The sequence below is a fragment of the Neodiprion pinetum genome, chromosome 3, assembly GCF_021155775.2.
Source record: "Neodiprion pinetum isolate iyNeoPine1 chromosome 3, iyNeoPine1.2, whole genome shotgun sequence".
Taxonomy (NCBI): domain Eukaryota; kingdom Metazoa; phylum Arthropoda; class Insecta; order Hymenoptera; family Diprionidae; genus Neodiprion; species Neodiprion pinetum.
Genome location: NC_060234.1, coordinates 22,775,046 through 22,786,327, shown reverse-complemented (window position 1 = coordinate 22,786,327; position 11,282 = coordinate 22,775,046). Strand labels below are relative to the sequence as shown.

General features: G+C 40.3%; 2 protein-coding genes across 3 annotated transcripts; both read right to left on the bottom strand.

The window, feature by feature from the left end:
- Window positions 1–385: 385 nt before the first annotated feature.
- On the bottom strand, window positions 386–7,462 carry LOC124214898 (probable ATP-dependent RNA helicase DDX17). The gene is made up of 8 exons (XM_046617645.2): window positions 7,270–7,462; window positions 6,360–6,746; window positions 5,357–6,010; window positions 4,916–5,088; window positions 4,765–4,824; window positions 2,011–2,274; window positions 1,696–1,887; window positions 386–701 (listed from the first exon to the last, which is right to left on the bottom strand). Exons 1-8 carry the CDS (start codon window positions 7,284–7,286, stop codon window positions 664–666), a joined length of 1,785 nt encoding a protein of 594 aa, XP_046473601.1. The 5' UTR covers window positions 7,287–7,462; the 3' UTR covers window positions 386–663.
- A 453-nt stretch (window positions 7,463–7,915) lies between these two features.
- CSN1b (COP9 signalosome subunit 1b) lies at window positions 7,916–10,395 on the bottom strand. 2 transcript variants are annotated; one of them, XM_046616869.2, is made up of 5 exons: window positions 10,174–10,395; window positions 9,875–9,964; window positions 8,646–9,767; window positions 8,432–8,566; window positions 7,916–8,343 (listed from the first exon to the last, which is right to left on the bottom strand). In XM_046616869.2, the coding sequence occupies exons 1-5, from the start codon at window positions 10,204–10,206 to the stop codon at window positions 8,266–8,268; spliced, it is 1,458 nt and encodes a 485-aa protein (XP_046472825.1). In that variant the 5' UTR covers window positions 10,207–10,395; the 3' UTR covers window positions 7,916–8,265. The 2 variants fall into 2 exon arrangements, with proteins under 2 accessions (XP_046472825.1, XP_046472824.1); XM_046616868.2 differs by having other exon boundaries at window positions 9,875–9,967; window positions 10,174–10,393.
- Window positions 10,396–11,282: the final 887 nt, after the last annotated feature.

Here is an 11,282-nt window from a genome sequence, read left to right as displayed (position 1 = left end):
TAAAAATTTGCAAATGAAAAATACCAGCTTCTACTGCTGAAACGTTAATTATTGCCTAATGAAATTAAATTTGTTTCAAGACGCACCCGACAGATTATTGTGCAAGATTGGAAAGTCCGTCAACTAAATTACACAGAGTTTAGTACTAAATATGTAGTTAAAAAAGGCATGTGTTGACATAAGAGTACAATGGCACACGTAAATTATGATTAACAAATTTTATTTGTTATGTTGACGTTTAAATACTGTACATTAATGATTGATCTTTCCTATATTTTTGTAAACATAAAAGGAGAAAGAGGCAGGGAATGAGTAGCAAGTAAAATACCACGAATTTATAACTACAATCATTAACTAAGAATAATAAAACTTAAAAATTACACGATTGTTCACTTGAATCTTACAGCTGACATAAATCTTTTTTTGTTATATTTCTTGATAATGTTTTTTTTTTTTATGTTTGAATCAATAATTTTTCATAAATTACGACAGATAAAAACATGTGACACGCACATTCGTTCACCGTAATGGTCAAATCATTATCAAATGTATTTTGTCCTATTCATTTCACACCGTATTTTTTTCTTGTCATCTCCAAGTAGAAGCGGGATTATGAGAGTTGCCCATGTCACAATAATTACGTTATGAACTGCTCATCGGAGATCATCTTTCGCTGCTCCAGTAACTCTTTCCAATAACTTCTGAAAGGAATAAACACGCTACCGTTCATTGTTCTGTCTTAAATCAGTAACCAAAAATGTTTCAAGTATGGTGTAAAAGTAACTGAATAAATGATTTATGTAGATACATTACATGGATGTGCAATATTAAATGAAAAACTAGTCATCGGTTAATTTTCGTATGGTAGACCAGCTGGACGCAGTTAACTAATCCATTGACTAGACATCAACAGCAGTAATTGACGCAGGGGAGAGGTGCCCATATGGTACCGTCAATCTCCTTGGGTATCGTTCATCGACTTGATACGATACGCGCACCTTTCCTTTCCTATCCCTTCCCATCCTACTCCTCTTGGAATCTTGGAAAAATCAATTGGACAGATATCCCCCTCCCCCGATGATCTAAACAAACCTTGTGGCCACGCAGCACAGCAGGAAGACCGCTGCTAGCGATGAAAGCCATTGGTGGGGTGCATTGACGGTGGAGGCGACTGGTAGTACGTTCGGGGTGGCATGTTGGGGTAGCCACCTCCGCCTAAATTGGACGGAGGGGCCATGTTCATGTTTGACGGTGGGCCACCCCCCTGCTGATGGTGGAACCCTCCACCCACGTTCCCCATGTTCACTCTCGGAGGGGGAGGAGCTCCTCCCAACCCCATTACACCCATTACGTTCAAATGAGTGGGTGTCGGGGCCCCCGTATACGCAACATGGCTATGCGAGGGTAGAGAAGGGCCCATCGGCCCCATAACAGAAGGCATGGCAGGAGGGAGTTGTGGGTGGGTGGAAACTGTGAGTGGTTGTGAAGGTTGAGAAGGAGGGGGAGGGGGGGGATGTGCCGATAAGATCAGGCGTAATGGAGGAAGAGGCTGAGCAGGGGGTGGTTGTTGTTGAGGAGGAGCAGGAGGGGGAGGGGGCGGAGGAGGTGGCTGTAAGTTTAAACGAGTGGCGGCTGCCAGGGTTGGGGGTGGAACAGAGCCCCCTGCACCGTTGTTGGGACTGGCTGAGGACTTGCCTGTGCGATTGTTTACGGGGCTGCGACTGCGGGAGTAGCTTCGGCTGTAGCTCCGACGACCTCCTCCTCGACCATTGCGCTCACGACTACGACTGCGACTTCGACTCCTGGAGAAACTGCGATCTCTTCCACCTCTCCCTCCTCCTCCTGCTCCGCTTCCTCCACCCTTAGAACGCCATCTGCTTCTTCCTCCTGTTCAAGTCAGTTTTAAAGTGTTAGCATAGAGAACTATTGTTTCGGCTGAAATTGAACTTGATTGCCAGGATAATTTGCGATTAAGAACGGAGAATTTTCAAAGCCCCCTCTCAAGCATACCTCTATGCCTTCCAAATATACCGCCGCCGCCGCCGCTACCACCACCTCTGCTATCAGTGAGTTCCAGTAGTTTAGGATTTATAACTTGATTAGCTTCTTTCAATACTTGAATCAAATCGTTTGCTTTGTTTGAGTTGTTTGGAGTGAAAAAGGTGTAGGCAGTTCCAGTCTTCTGCCTTCGACCTGTTCGGCCGATTCTGTGGACGTAGTCCTCGGAACACGAAGGGTAGTCAAAATTGATGACAAACTTAACGTCTTCCACGTCTGAAACCAACACGTAAAATGAGAATATGTTCTCTGAAACAGTCAACCATAGACAAACATCTGTATTGTACATTAGACTGCTGTCGCAGGCAACACTTTTTACGTATTCTTTGGATTGATGATAAATGTACCACACGTGTCATCAAATGCTCTCAAAGAAGCAAAGCTGGATTGATAACGAAATTGAGTAAGTATGAAACAGCTTAGGGTAGTCTAATAATTAGGAATGATTAAATTCATGACGAAACATAGGCATGCGATATGGTATCGCTGAAGGTAATTTAATTACAGGCTACTTTTCTAAGAGTAATAGAAAAGAAGGTACATAGCCAATAAGAATTGAACTGATCTTTGGAGAGCATTGATTACACGAAGAATAGTTCATACCCAATCAAACTGTTACACTATGGAATCTAGTCTCTATCCCATAATGCCGCTTAATATTACCAATCAATACTGTGAGGGGATTTATACATATCTTGAGAAGATATTTTCAAAAAAACAATGTATTTCAAATATTGCATTGTTCTTCAGAAAGCAGTCTTATTACCACCAGTTGCCAGTATTTCATAACATAATCATGTAGAAGTGCGAAACTTTCAGATATCCATTCTAATCACTCATAACATTAACCGTATTATACAGACTCTTAGCAAATGACATTTCACGTAAAACTTCTTATTTCGATAAGCAATTTGCTTACCTGTACTTTATGATAAACGCTCTTACCATGAGAGGTAACATTTTACGTAATATTGACACGTAGAATCTAAAATAGATTGGTGAACAGCTAGGATAAAGCAACGTTATTGTAAAACTGATATAAAGCACATTGGTGGTTCGAAAATACCTCCATGTCTAAATATGTATATAATTAAGAAATGAAGAATAATATACACATAAGTAATGGATATAAATTAATTAGATGCTGAATCGGCATTAAGAGTAAAACATAGAGTCCTAGCTTAGAATCTAATACGTAAATAAGATTTCTGGTGCTGTGGTTAGTGATAGCATGGATATGGTATACATGAAGGAGCATGTATTGTTATGAATAGTACTAAGGATTGCAAAATGGAATGGGATCGCACAGTATTGATGAAGGATAATACGGACGGACACATGGATGATCAATATTGATTTGATAATTATTTATCATACTAAAATTAGGCAGTGGGCGAGTTTCGCAAGCAACGTACGGGCAGGGCCTGGCTGTTTGCACTCGCTCCAGCAACAGCCTCCACGGCTCGGTTGCTTAGGGCCCACTAGAGGCTCAGGCATCTGCTCTAGCATGCCTCCGCCTCTCATTGGACCGCTGTCGGGTTAGACTAGCTCGACTGGCCAGTGGAAGGGACTCTACTCTGGCAACAACAACTTGGCCAGCCCAGGTGGCGTACACAGCGTAGTAGCGTAGGAGTGAGATATCCGGTACGCAGGTAGATTAAGTAGGGCCCGATTAGGCCCGGACTGGCCCGTCACGCAATTGACGGATAGAGGCACGCGCAGCAGCCAGCGCAGACAATGCAAACCAGTGCACCACCGAACTAAGAGGCGGGGGGCCCCCTATGCTTTGCATTACCCGGCGTGGGCCTGCGCGCAATGTGCCTCTGCAATGCAAACAAACATCCAGCCGCGTTAGCTATATACTTTTTTGGTTTACGTCATTTTCAATTTGTTATTTATTTTTTATTTGTCTTTTTATTTCTTTTTTCTTGACGAATTTGGAGATGTTACATGTTTTGATGTTAGAAAAATTCAGAGGATATGTATCTTTTATTCACTTCTTTTTGTCTCTTCATTTATTCTTACCAATCTTACGCTTATTTCTCTACCAATAATCAATGTAACAGTTAGAAATAAAATTGATTATGCAAATATGTGTAATGCGGAATTGACAAAAAATAATAAAATGAATCAATAAATACTTGGAGACATACAATAAAAAGTAAATAATTTTTGACTAGATAAATGGCAATTCGTCACATGGAATTGTATTATAAATTGCAACAGAATGAATAATTCAATTCCATAAATTCGGCGTGATGGGAACAAATTCTCTAAATGATAAACACTGTGGGAAAATAATATCAATGCTAATCACTCATTGTGTTCTATGGTGCTATCTAATGACAAAAGTAAGATAATGAGTAACGACAAGTAACATTTTCTCTTATGTAATTATAAACAAATGAGATAGTCAATATGCATGCTAATGCTCTTATCAAAGTCGCATAATGAAGTTATAAATTCTTGAAAGTTTTCAGATCGACTGTAATACAGTTATATACCTTTCTGCAAAATTATAGTAAAATGACAGAACAAATAGCATGATACAAAATTCCCGCACCTTATCGTATTTACAGATCACCGCGTATAGCTCTCTACCAAGAAATAATAAGGATAAAACAAAAATAAATAATTGAATGAATAAATAAAGGAAAATGGAGAAAATTGTATTCTTTACATAGTAGTAAAAAGGTGCTCACTCACCAAGACCTCTTGCTGCTACATCAGTGGCTACTAGTATCGGTGCTTTGCCAGATCGAAAATCTATAAATGGTAAATTACGGTTCAGTAAACAAGAAATTATCAAAAAATAGTTCATAACACTTTTTTAATGAGTAATTGATCGAGATTTTACCTTGTAAAACCCAGTCTCTTTCTTGTTGCGTTTTGTCCCCATGTATACAGACTGCAGGCCAGCCGTCACGCTTCATTTTTCTAGTTATCTCGTCTACTCTGCGTTTAGTTTCAATAAAAACTATCGTTTTGTTCTCATTCTCAGCCATTATCTCTTTCAACAATGTGCTAAGTCTAGAAGAAAAAAAAAAGAGGATAAATTTAGTTCTTTCAATACAGCAACGGATTACCCGTTTGGAAAAATATTAAAATAAAAAAATGTTGTTGGTCGTTTGTTTGAAGAGGACTGACCTAACTTGCCAATGAAATCAAGCTAAGTTAATTTATCTCCAGTTAATGTAGCATACTTGTGAGGCATATACTTGTGATGATACACAGGTATGAGCTAATCTGTATGCAATTATAATAACAAAACGAGATTTTTGAAGAGTTAGTTACGTACTTGTTTTCCTTTTCGTAATCTTGACACACGTCGATAATTTGAAGGATATTGTGATTAGCTGCAAGCTGAAGAGACCCAACGTTTATTTGCGTGTAGTCCTTAAGAAAGTCTTCGGCCAGATTCTTTACCTCTTTGGGCCATGTTGCAGACCACATAAGTGTCTGTCTATCAGGTCTAATTTGTTCTATGATTTTTCTAATTTGAGGCTCGAATCCCATGTCAAGCATTCTATCAGCCTCGTCCAGTACTAGATATGTGCATCTTTTCAGGTTTGTTCGACCGGATTCTAAAAAGTCCAATAATCTACCGGGTGTTGCGATCACAATTTCTACACCCCCATCGAGATCCCTAGCCTGCGCACCCTTCGGCGCACCTCCATATAAACATGTATTCCTGATGCCTGACGAATGACCAAAGTCGTCAGCCACCTGCTGAATTTGTTGAGCCAATTCTCGTGTCGGAGCCAAGACTAAAGCTACAGGACCGTCTTTGCGACTTAGCTTAGGCTGGCTATTTATATGTACTATGGCGGGCAGTATGTAAGACAAGGTTTTTCCTGATCCAGTTGAAGCTATTCCCACCATGTCCCGCCCACTCAGAGCAATTGGCCATCCCTGGGCTTGAATTGATGTCGGCTCCTTGAATCCAAGCCTCCTAAAAATTCGTAATTAATTAGGTAAAAATTAGCATGAGAAGTTAGTCAAAGAGATTAAGGAGCTTGAGTTTTCATATCAACTACACCCAAAATAGTGTTTATAATAAATTAAATTCGAAATCTATTGAAATTACTTTTTGGGCTTTCGAAAACCAGAACACAATTTATTCCCTTCTTGTTTCATTGGGTTTGGTACAAACAAATCTATTTGTTAACCTAACGCACTTAAGAATCTTAAGAGCGGGAGTCAATTCCAGGAAACATGTGTGATTTCCAAAGCATCCAAATTAACGTTAGGGACACTCTGAGAGTGATTATTGCATTTAATACGATCCATTTGTTGCTTACTTGACTTCTTTCAGAACATAATCAGGAAATCCCGCTTCTTCAAAGGTGAATACAGGATTAGGTATGTTTCTTCCTTTAAGGGTGATTTCTTTGTCACTTCTGTACTGCTCGACGGCACGAGGATCCCTATGTTGTACGACATCACTAGGCACATAGAAGTCCTTTTTGAATGGTTCTAAACGGCTTAAGTCCCAGCGTGGCTTTCTGAGATTAGCCCCAGGCTGTCCTCTGCCTCCGCGGCCACCACCTCCACCACCCGCTCTGTCGCGTCCTGGACCTCCTCCTCCTCCTCCACCACCAGGTCCCCCCCAGCCACGTCGATCTCTAGGTGACCGACTCCGGGACCGACTGCGAGATTTGCGCCTCCTATCCCTTTCTCGGCTACGGCTAAGTAAGGACGAAGACAATTGATTTTGAAGTAGTTTCATACAAGTTATTTTTGGTCCGTTCATTGTTTTTGTTTTCATTTGCAACGAGGGGCGTGATCGCTACGTGAAATTGGTTGAGGCTAACTCCCAATAATGGAGTATACCTATAGGAAAGCATCGATTTATATGGTCAGTGCGCGGATAATGAACTGAGTAACAAAATGGCGAATTTTAAAACTTAAGAAGCGTAAAGAAATTGACGAAAACGCTGATGAAAAATACTGGGTACAATAAAAAGAGAGCAAGTAACAACTAGGCGGAGTTTACTATTTAGGTCTTCAGTTAAAGCTGTATGTTTATTCTACTTTAGTCAATCTCGTTCGGTTAGCCGGGTCGATGACACAATTAGCTAGAGAAGGGTGGCTCAGTTGACATATTGCTACGCGTTGATTGTCGGCGAGGTACACGCAACTTCCATTTTGTTCTATCGTTCGTACCCCCGTGCGCTGTTTGTATCTCAAGGTATATCATATTTTACGTACCTTCGATAACGGCCCATTATTTTTTTCTACTAGTTATCACGATTTCTTATTAAGTAATATTGATCAGAGATAGGCGCACAAGCGCAGGAAATTCACTGTGGTTCACTGTCTAGCAAAAAAGGGTTCAGATTCACATATACGACTGCCGGCACGTCCAGTGACGCGAAGCAAGTGGATATCCTCAGGTCACGAACGACTGCGACGCCAAGAGTGTACAATGCGGGTACTCTGTCAATTTAGCTCACGTAGTCACTTCCGGTACGCGAAAGACTCGTCCTGTACGTTTGTATTGGTAATTTGCAATGAGTGCGGTCCGTAGGAACACTAATCTAACTCTAGATATCATTGAACCCATTGAACCGACCACTCTGTATTCCGTGGTTTCTATTTTGACTGCGAACAAGATTTAAGAAAAAAGAAAAAAAATAACAAATATGTATTTTACATACATTTATATTTAATATAAGAACTTCGAATTTATTAATGGATAAATGAATAATTAGTTGAACAATGTAGCAATAATTAATAATTGCATTTAACAGATGACGTTGCAAATCATAGAAATAACATAGATTTAACTGTGAAGAATGCAAGATTTTTTTCCATTCTTTTAGTCAAGATTTCAATAATTAATATACACATCGGGTACCTTACGTATATGCATGCATGTATTTATGACGTATTATTAGCTATTTTAGCTCTTGATAATGCTACAAAAGTTTTACTTTAATATTGCAGTTTTTAGTGATTCATAATAATTGTTTATTTATAACGTAAAGGCCATATTTATGTACAGTATAGAACTTTACGATTTGGAAAAAAAAAAAAAAAAAAGAAAATAACAAAAAATGGTAAAGTAAATGTAGAGGAACACAATGGCAAAAGATTAATTTACATAAGAGTTAATGTCCAAGCAACGAACACACTCCGTTTCAGTTTCGTGTGGATTCCTTTTGTTTCTTTCGATTACTTCTTCGACTTGACAAATAAATTACTTCAATTTCTTGATACTATGCTACTGTTTCCTGGAGCCACAGATAACTCACCGCCTTGCGTCGTGTCACGTGCTTGACCCTGCAACGTTTTGAAAATAATAGATGTCAATTATTTTCCAGGTACATTCGCTAAAAAATTTGAAAATTTATTTCTTACAAATTCCTACCTTCACATGAATGTGATGCTTCAACATCGCAGCTCTGAGGATGAGCATTCTAGTACGTCGCTGGTACTCCTTGCCGACGCTAATTGACTTCTCAAATGTCGTACTACGCTGATCAACGTCTTTGGCATACAAAATCTGTAATAAAAATGAGTACACAATGAAAGCAACCCAGAAAAACCTCATACTTAGTATACTATATTAAAAGTAAAATTACTTTATTGTGCGAGTCGATGCGTGCCTGGATTTGACCTTCGAGTATAAGCTGCATGAGCTCATTCTCAAGGGCGGAGACAGTTCTATTGAATGCTGTAGCCATTCTCCTCATATCAGCGCTTAAATACGGGCTAAAGTACTGAATTAATGCTCGATTTCTGATTTGAGTATAGAGAGAGTTGACATGTGGTGCTATGTACATATCAAGTAAAATGTTGTCCTTTATCTCATCCAACAATTTCAAACATGAGGCATACTTTGAGTTGTAAAACTGGAAGATAATATCTCTAAGTTGAGGTTCGAGCTCCAAGAACAATTTGAACGAGCTGCTAAATATGACTTGCTTTTGAAGCTCGTTTCTTTCGAAAGTAGCAAGGGCACAAAGTCCTCCGTAGAGAGCAACATTGCCTGGAGAGAGGAGCTCAGGGCAGTCGCAGTGATCCAGTGAAGCCTGGAGGAAGTGTCGCGCCGCCATTTTATATTTCATTGTAGTGAGCTCTGCGAGTCCAGCAGCTATTTTAAGTTTGGTGATGACAGCCTGATTGTTGTCCTTGCCGTGAACTTCGGAAAAGTCAGGCGTGTTCTCAGCTTTGGTAACATAACTGATGACATGGGACCAGTTTTGAAGATAGACAGATACCTTGATGACATTAAGGCACATGTTAACGACATGTTTACCACTGGTACAATAGTCGCGTGCTCGCGAATAACACTTAAGCGCATTGCTGAGATCGCCACAGTCGAGGTAATGGTCACCCAAATCGTCGTGACCTCTCCTAATACTTTCCTTGATTGAATTACTCTTATAGTTCTTTAGATCGGTATCAAATTTCTCTAATTTCAGGGCCGCCTTCTTCGACTTAGACTCTAGCCACATGTGATCGATTGCCGGTATGTCTTGGGATGTCGACTGTGCTGCTATATCAGGCAGTCCAGGCGTGCCGATTGCCTCCTGCAGCTTTTTATGCAGAGTTTGATAGATTCCTGTGTTATATGTTGTCATCACATAAGTTATCGCCATTTTCAATGCTTCCAACCGCAGTGTCGGACAATGATCTGCGATATAGATCAACCTGTACAGTTTTGCTAGTCCTGTATAGCTGTTCGCATAGACTTCTAAATCCTGAAAAAATTTATCGTACAATGAATTGGGCTATAGTCATTTATAAAGCAATATTTCAGCATCGATGGGAAAAAAAAGATAGGCGAGAAAGATCGTTAGCTCCTTACCAGCGTGGGATTTTCTACAATGTATGGTTCCTCTTCTGTATTGTCATTGTCTTCAGTAGGTGCGTCAACTTGCATTGGCTCCATTGCATTCTGCTGTTGAAGAGAAAATGAAATCCATTGTATGATACTTGGAGTGATTTGCGCAACGCAAACTATAGGTTTGCTGACCGTTACATTTTTAAAAGTGGCTAAATGACATGTTTAATCTGTCAAAGATAACCCCAATTTGCAGAGCGTTTTTTATATCAATATTGGCGCGCTTAGGATACGCAGTAACATTGTTCAAGTTGTATTTTTACCTGAAACACCTCAGCGTGTATCGGCAGTGGCATTATATTGAAATTCTGCGCCGCCGGTGCTCGCTCACGCTTCTTCTTAAAAATATATTGGCAGTTTAACTTTTATGCCGAAATACCGTGGACTAATCAAACCAGAGGCGAATTCCAACTCGTTTTTTAGACCGTAAATGGCGTAAGCTTATCGGCGTGATGGCGCTGCAGTACAAACGCTATGTCGAGTCCACACACGCCGTCCTTTAGTTCGCGCCGGAGGCATAGACTTTAGAGATAGATTGTGCGGCCCGTGCGCTGAGCTGAAACCACTGAAATATAGGCTGAAACTCTAATTAGAGTGAGAAAGCAACAGCGAGAATCCGACCTCTTATTCTAATCGACAACTTGGGGGGGGGGGACACCGAGCTACATAAGTATGATATAAGTATACCTCCCCGCTGGCCTTATTGCTTTCCCCACCTGGCGGCTGTTCCCCACTCTTTCGACCGTGCAGCAGAGAAGTCGGATTGTGCTGTTGCTTTCTCTTTTCAATTGGAGCTTCAAGGGGTTGATTATTTCAGTTCATTTTTCACATTTCCCACCATCCAAACATTCTGATTGGTTGACTAAAACTTTGTAAATCAATCCGAATGATTTGATGATGGGAAAGGCCAAATGTGAAATTACTTCGTGATCGCCCTCACGGAAAAAACCCCAAATTGGGTGTAAATTCGTACCCCTAACTTTTTTCTTATGGGAAATTAGCATTATCTATGAGTTGGAGGTACGAATTTACACCCAAGTGGGGGTTTTTTTCCGTGAGGGCGAACCCCAGCTCGATACACGGATTGCACAGTCTATCTCTATAAGTCTACGGCCGAAAGAAAACAAGGAAATCAACTTATCGGGTCTTATTTTGATTTCCTTTTCACCCGTGAAAATGACGAAAACATCGTTCCGTCTAATCAGGAGCCCTGGTCCCCTAATTCTGACTTATTTTGCACTCGCGAAAGCATCGATAAGCGCCATCCAGACCAATCGGAAGGCACCTTAAAGGGAAAATCTTCTTTTCACGAGTGAAAAATAAGTCAGGATCACGGTCCTGAGACGAGATTATGTAATTTCACTTTTCACAT

Bases quoted from the DNA above. Each gene is read 5' to 3' on its own strand.
- LOC124214898 (XM_046617645.2), bottom strand. The intron at 2,275-4,764 runs GTGAGTGAGCAC...TGTTGGTTTCAG, and splicing joins TGTAGCAGCAAGAGGTCTTG to ACGTGGAAGACGTTAAGTTT. The intron at 702-1,695 runs GCAAGTCCTCAG...TATTCCTTTCAG, and splicing joins CCCCGTAAACAATCGCACAG to AAGTTATTGGAAAGAGTTAC.
- CSN1b (XM_046616868.2), bottom strand. From the start codon at position 10,206: ATGCCACTGCCGATACACGCTGAGGTGTTTCAG. The intron at 9,968-10,173 runs GTAAAAATACAA...TCTCTTCAACAG, and splicing joins TACACGCTGAGGTGTTTCAG to CAGAATGCAATGGAGCCAAT. The intron at 8,567-8,645 runs GTAATTTTACTT...TTTTTATTACAG, and splicing joins GCATCGACTCGCACAATAAA to ATTTTGTATGCCAAAGACGT.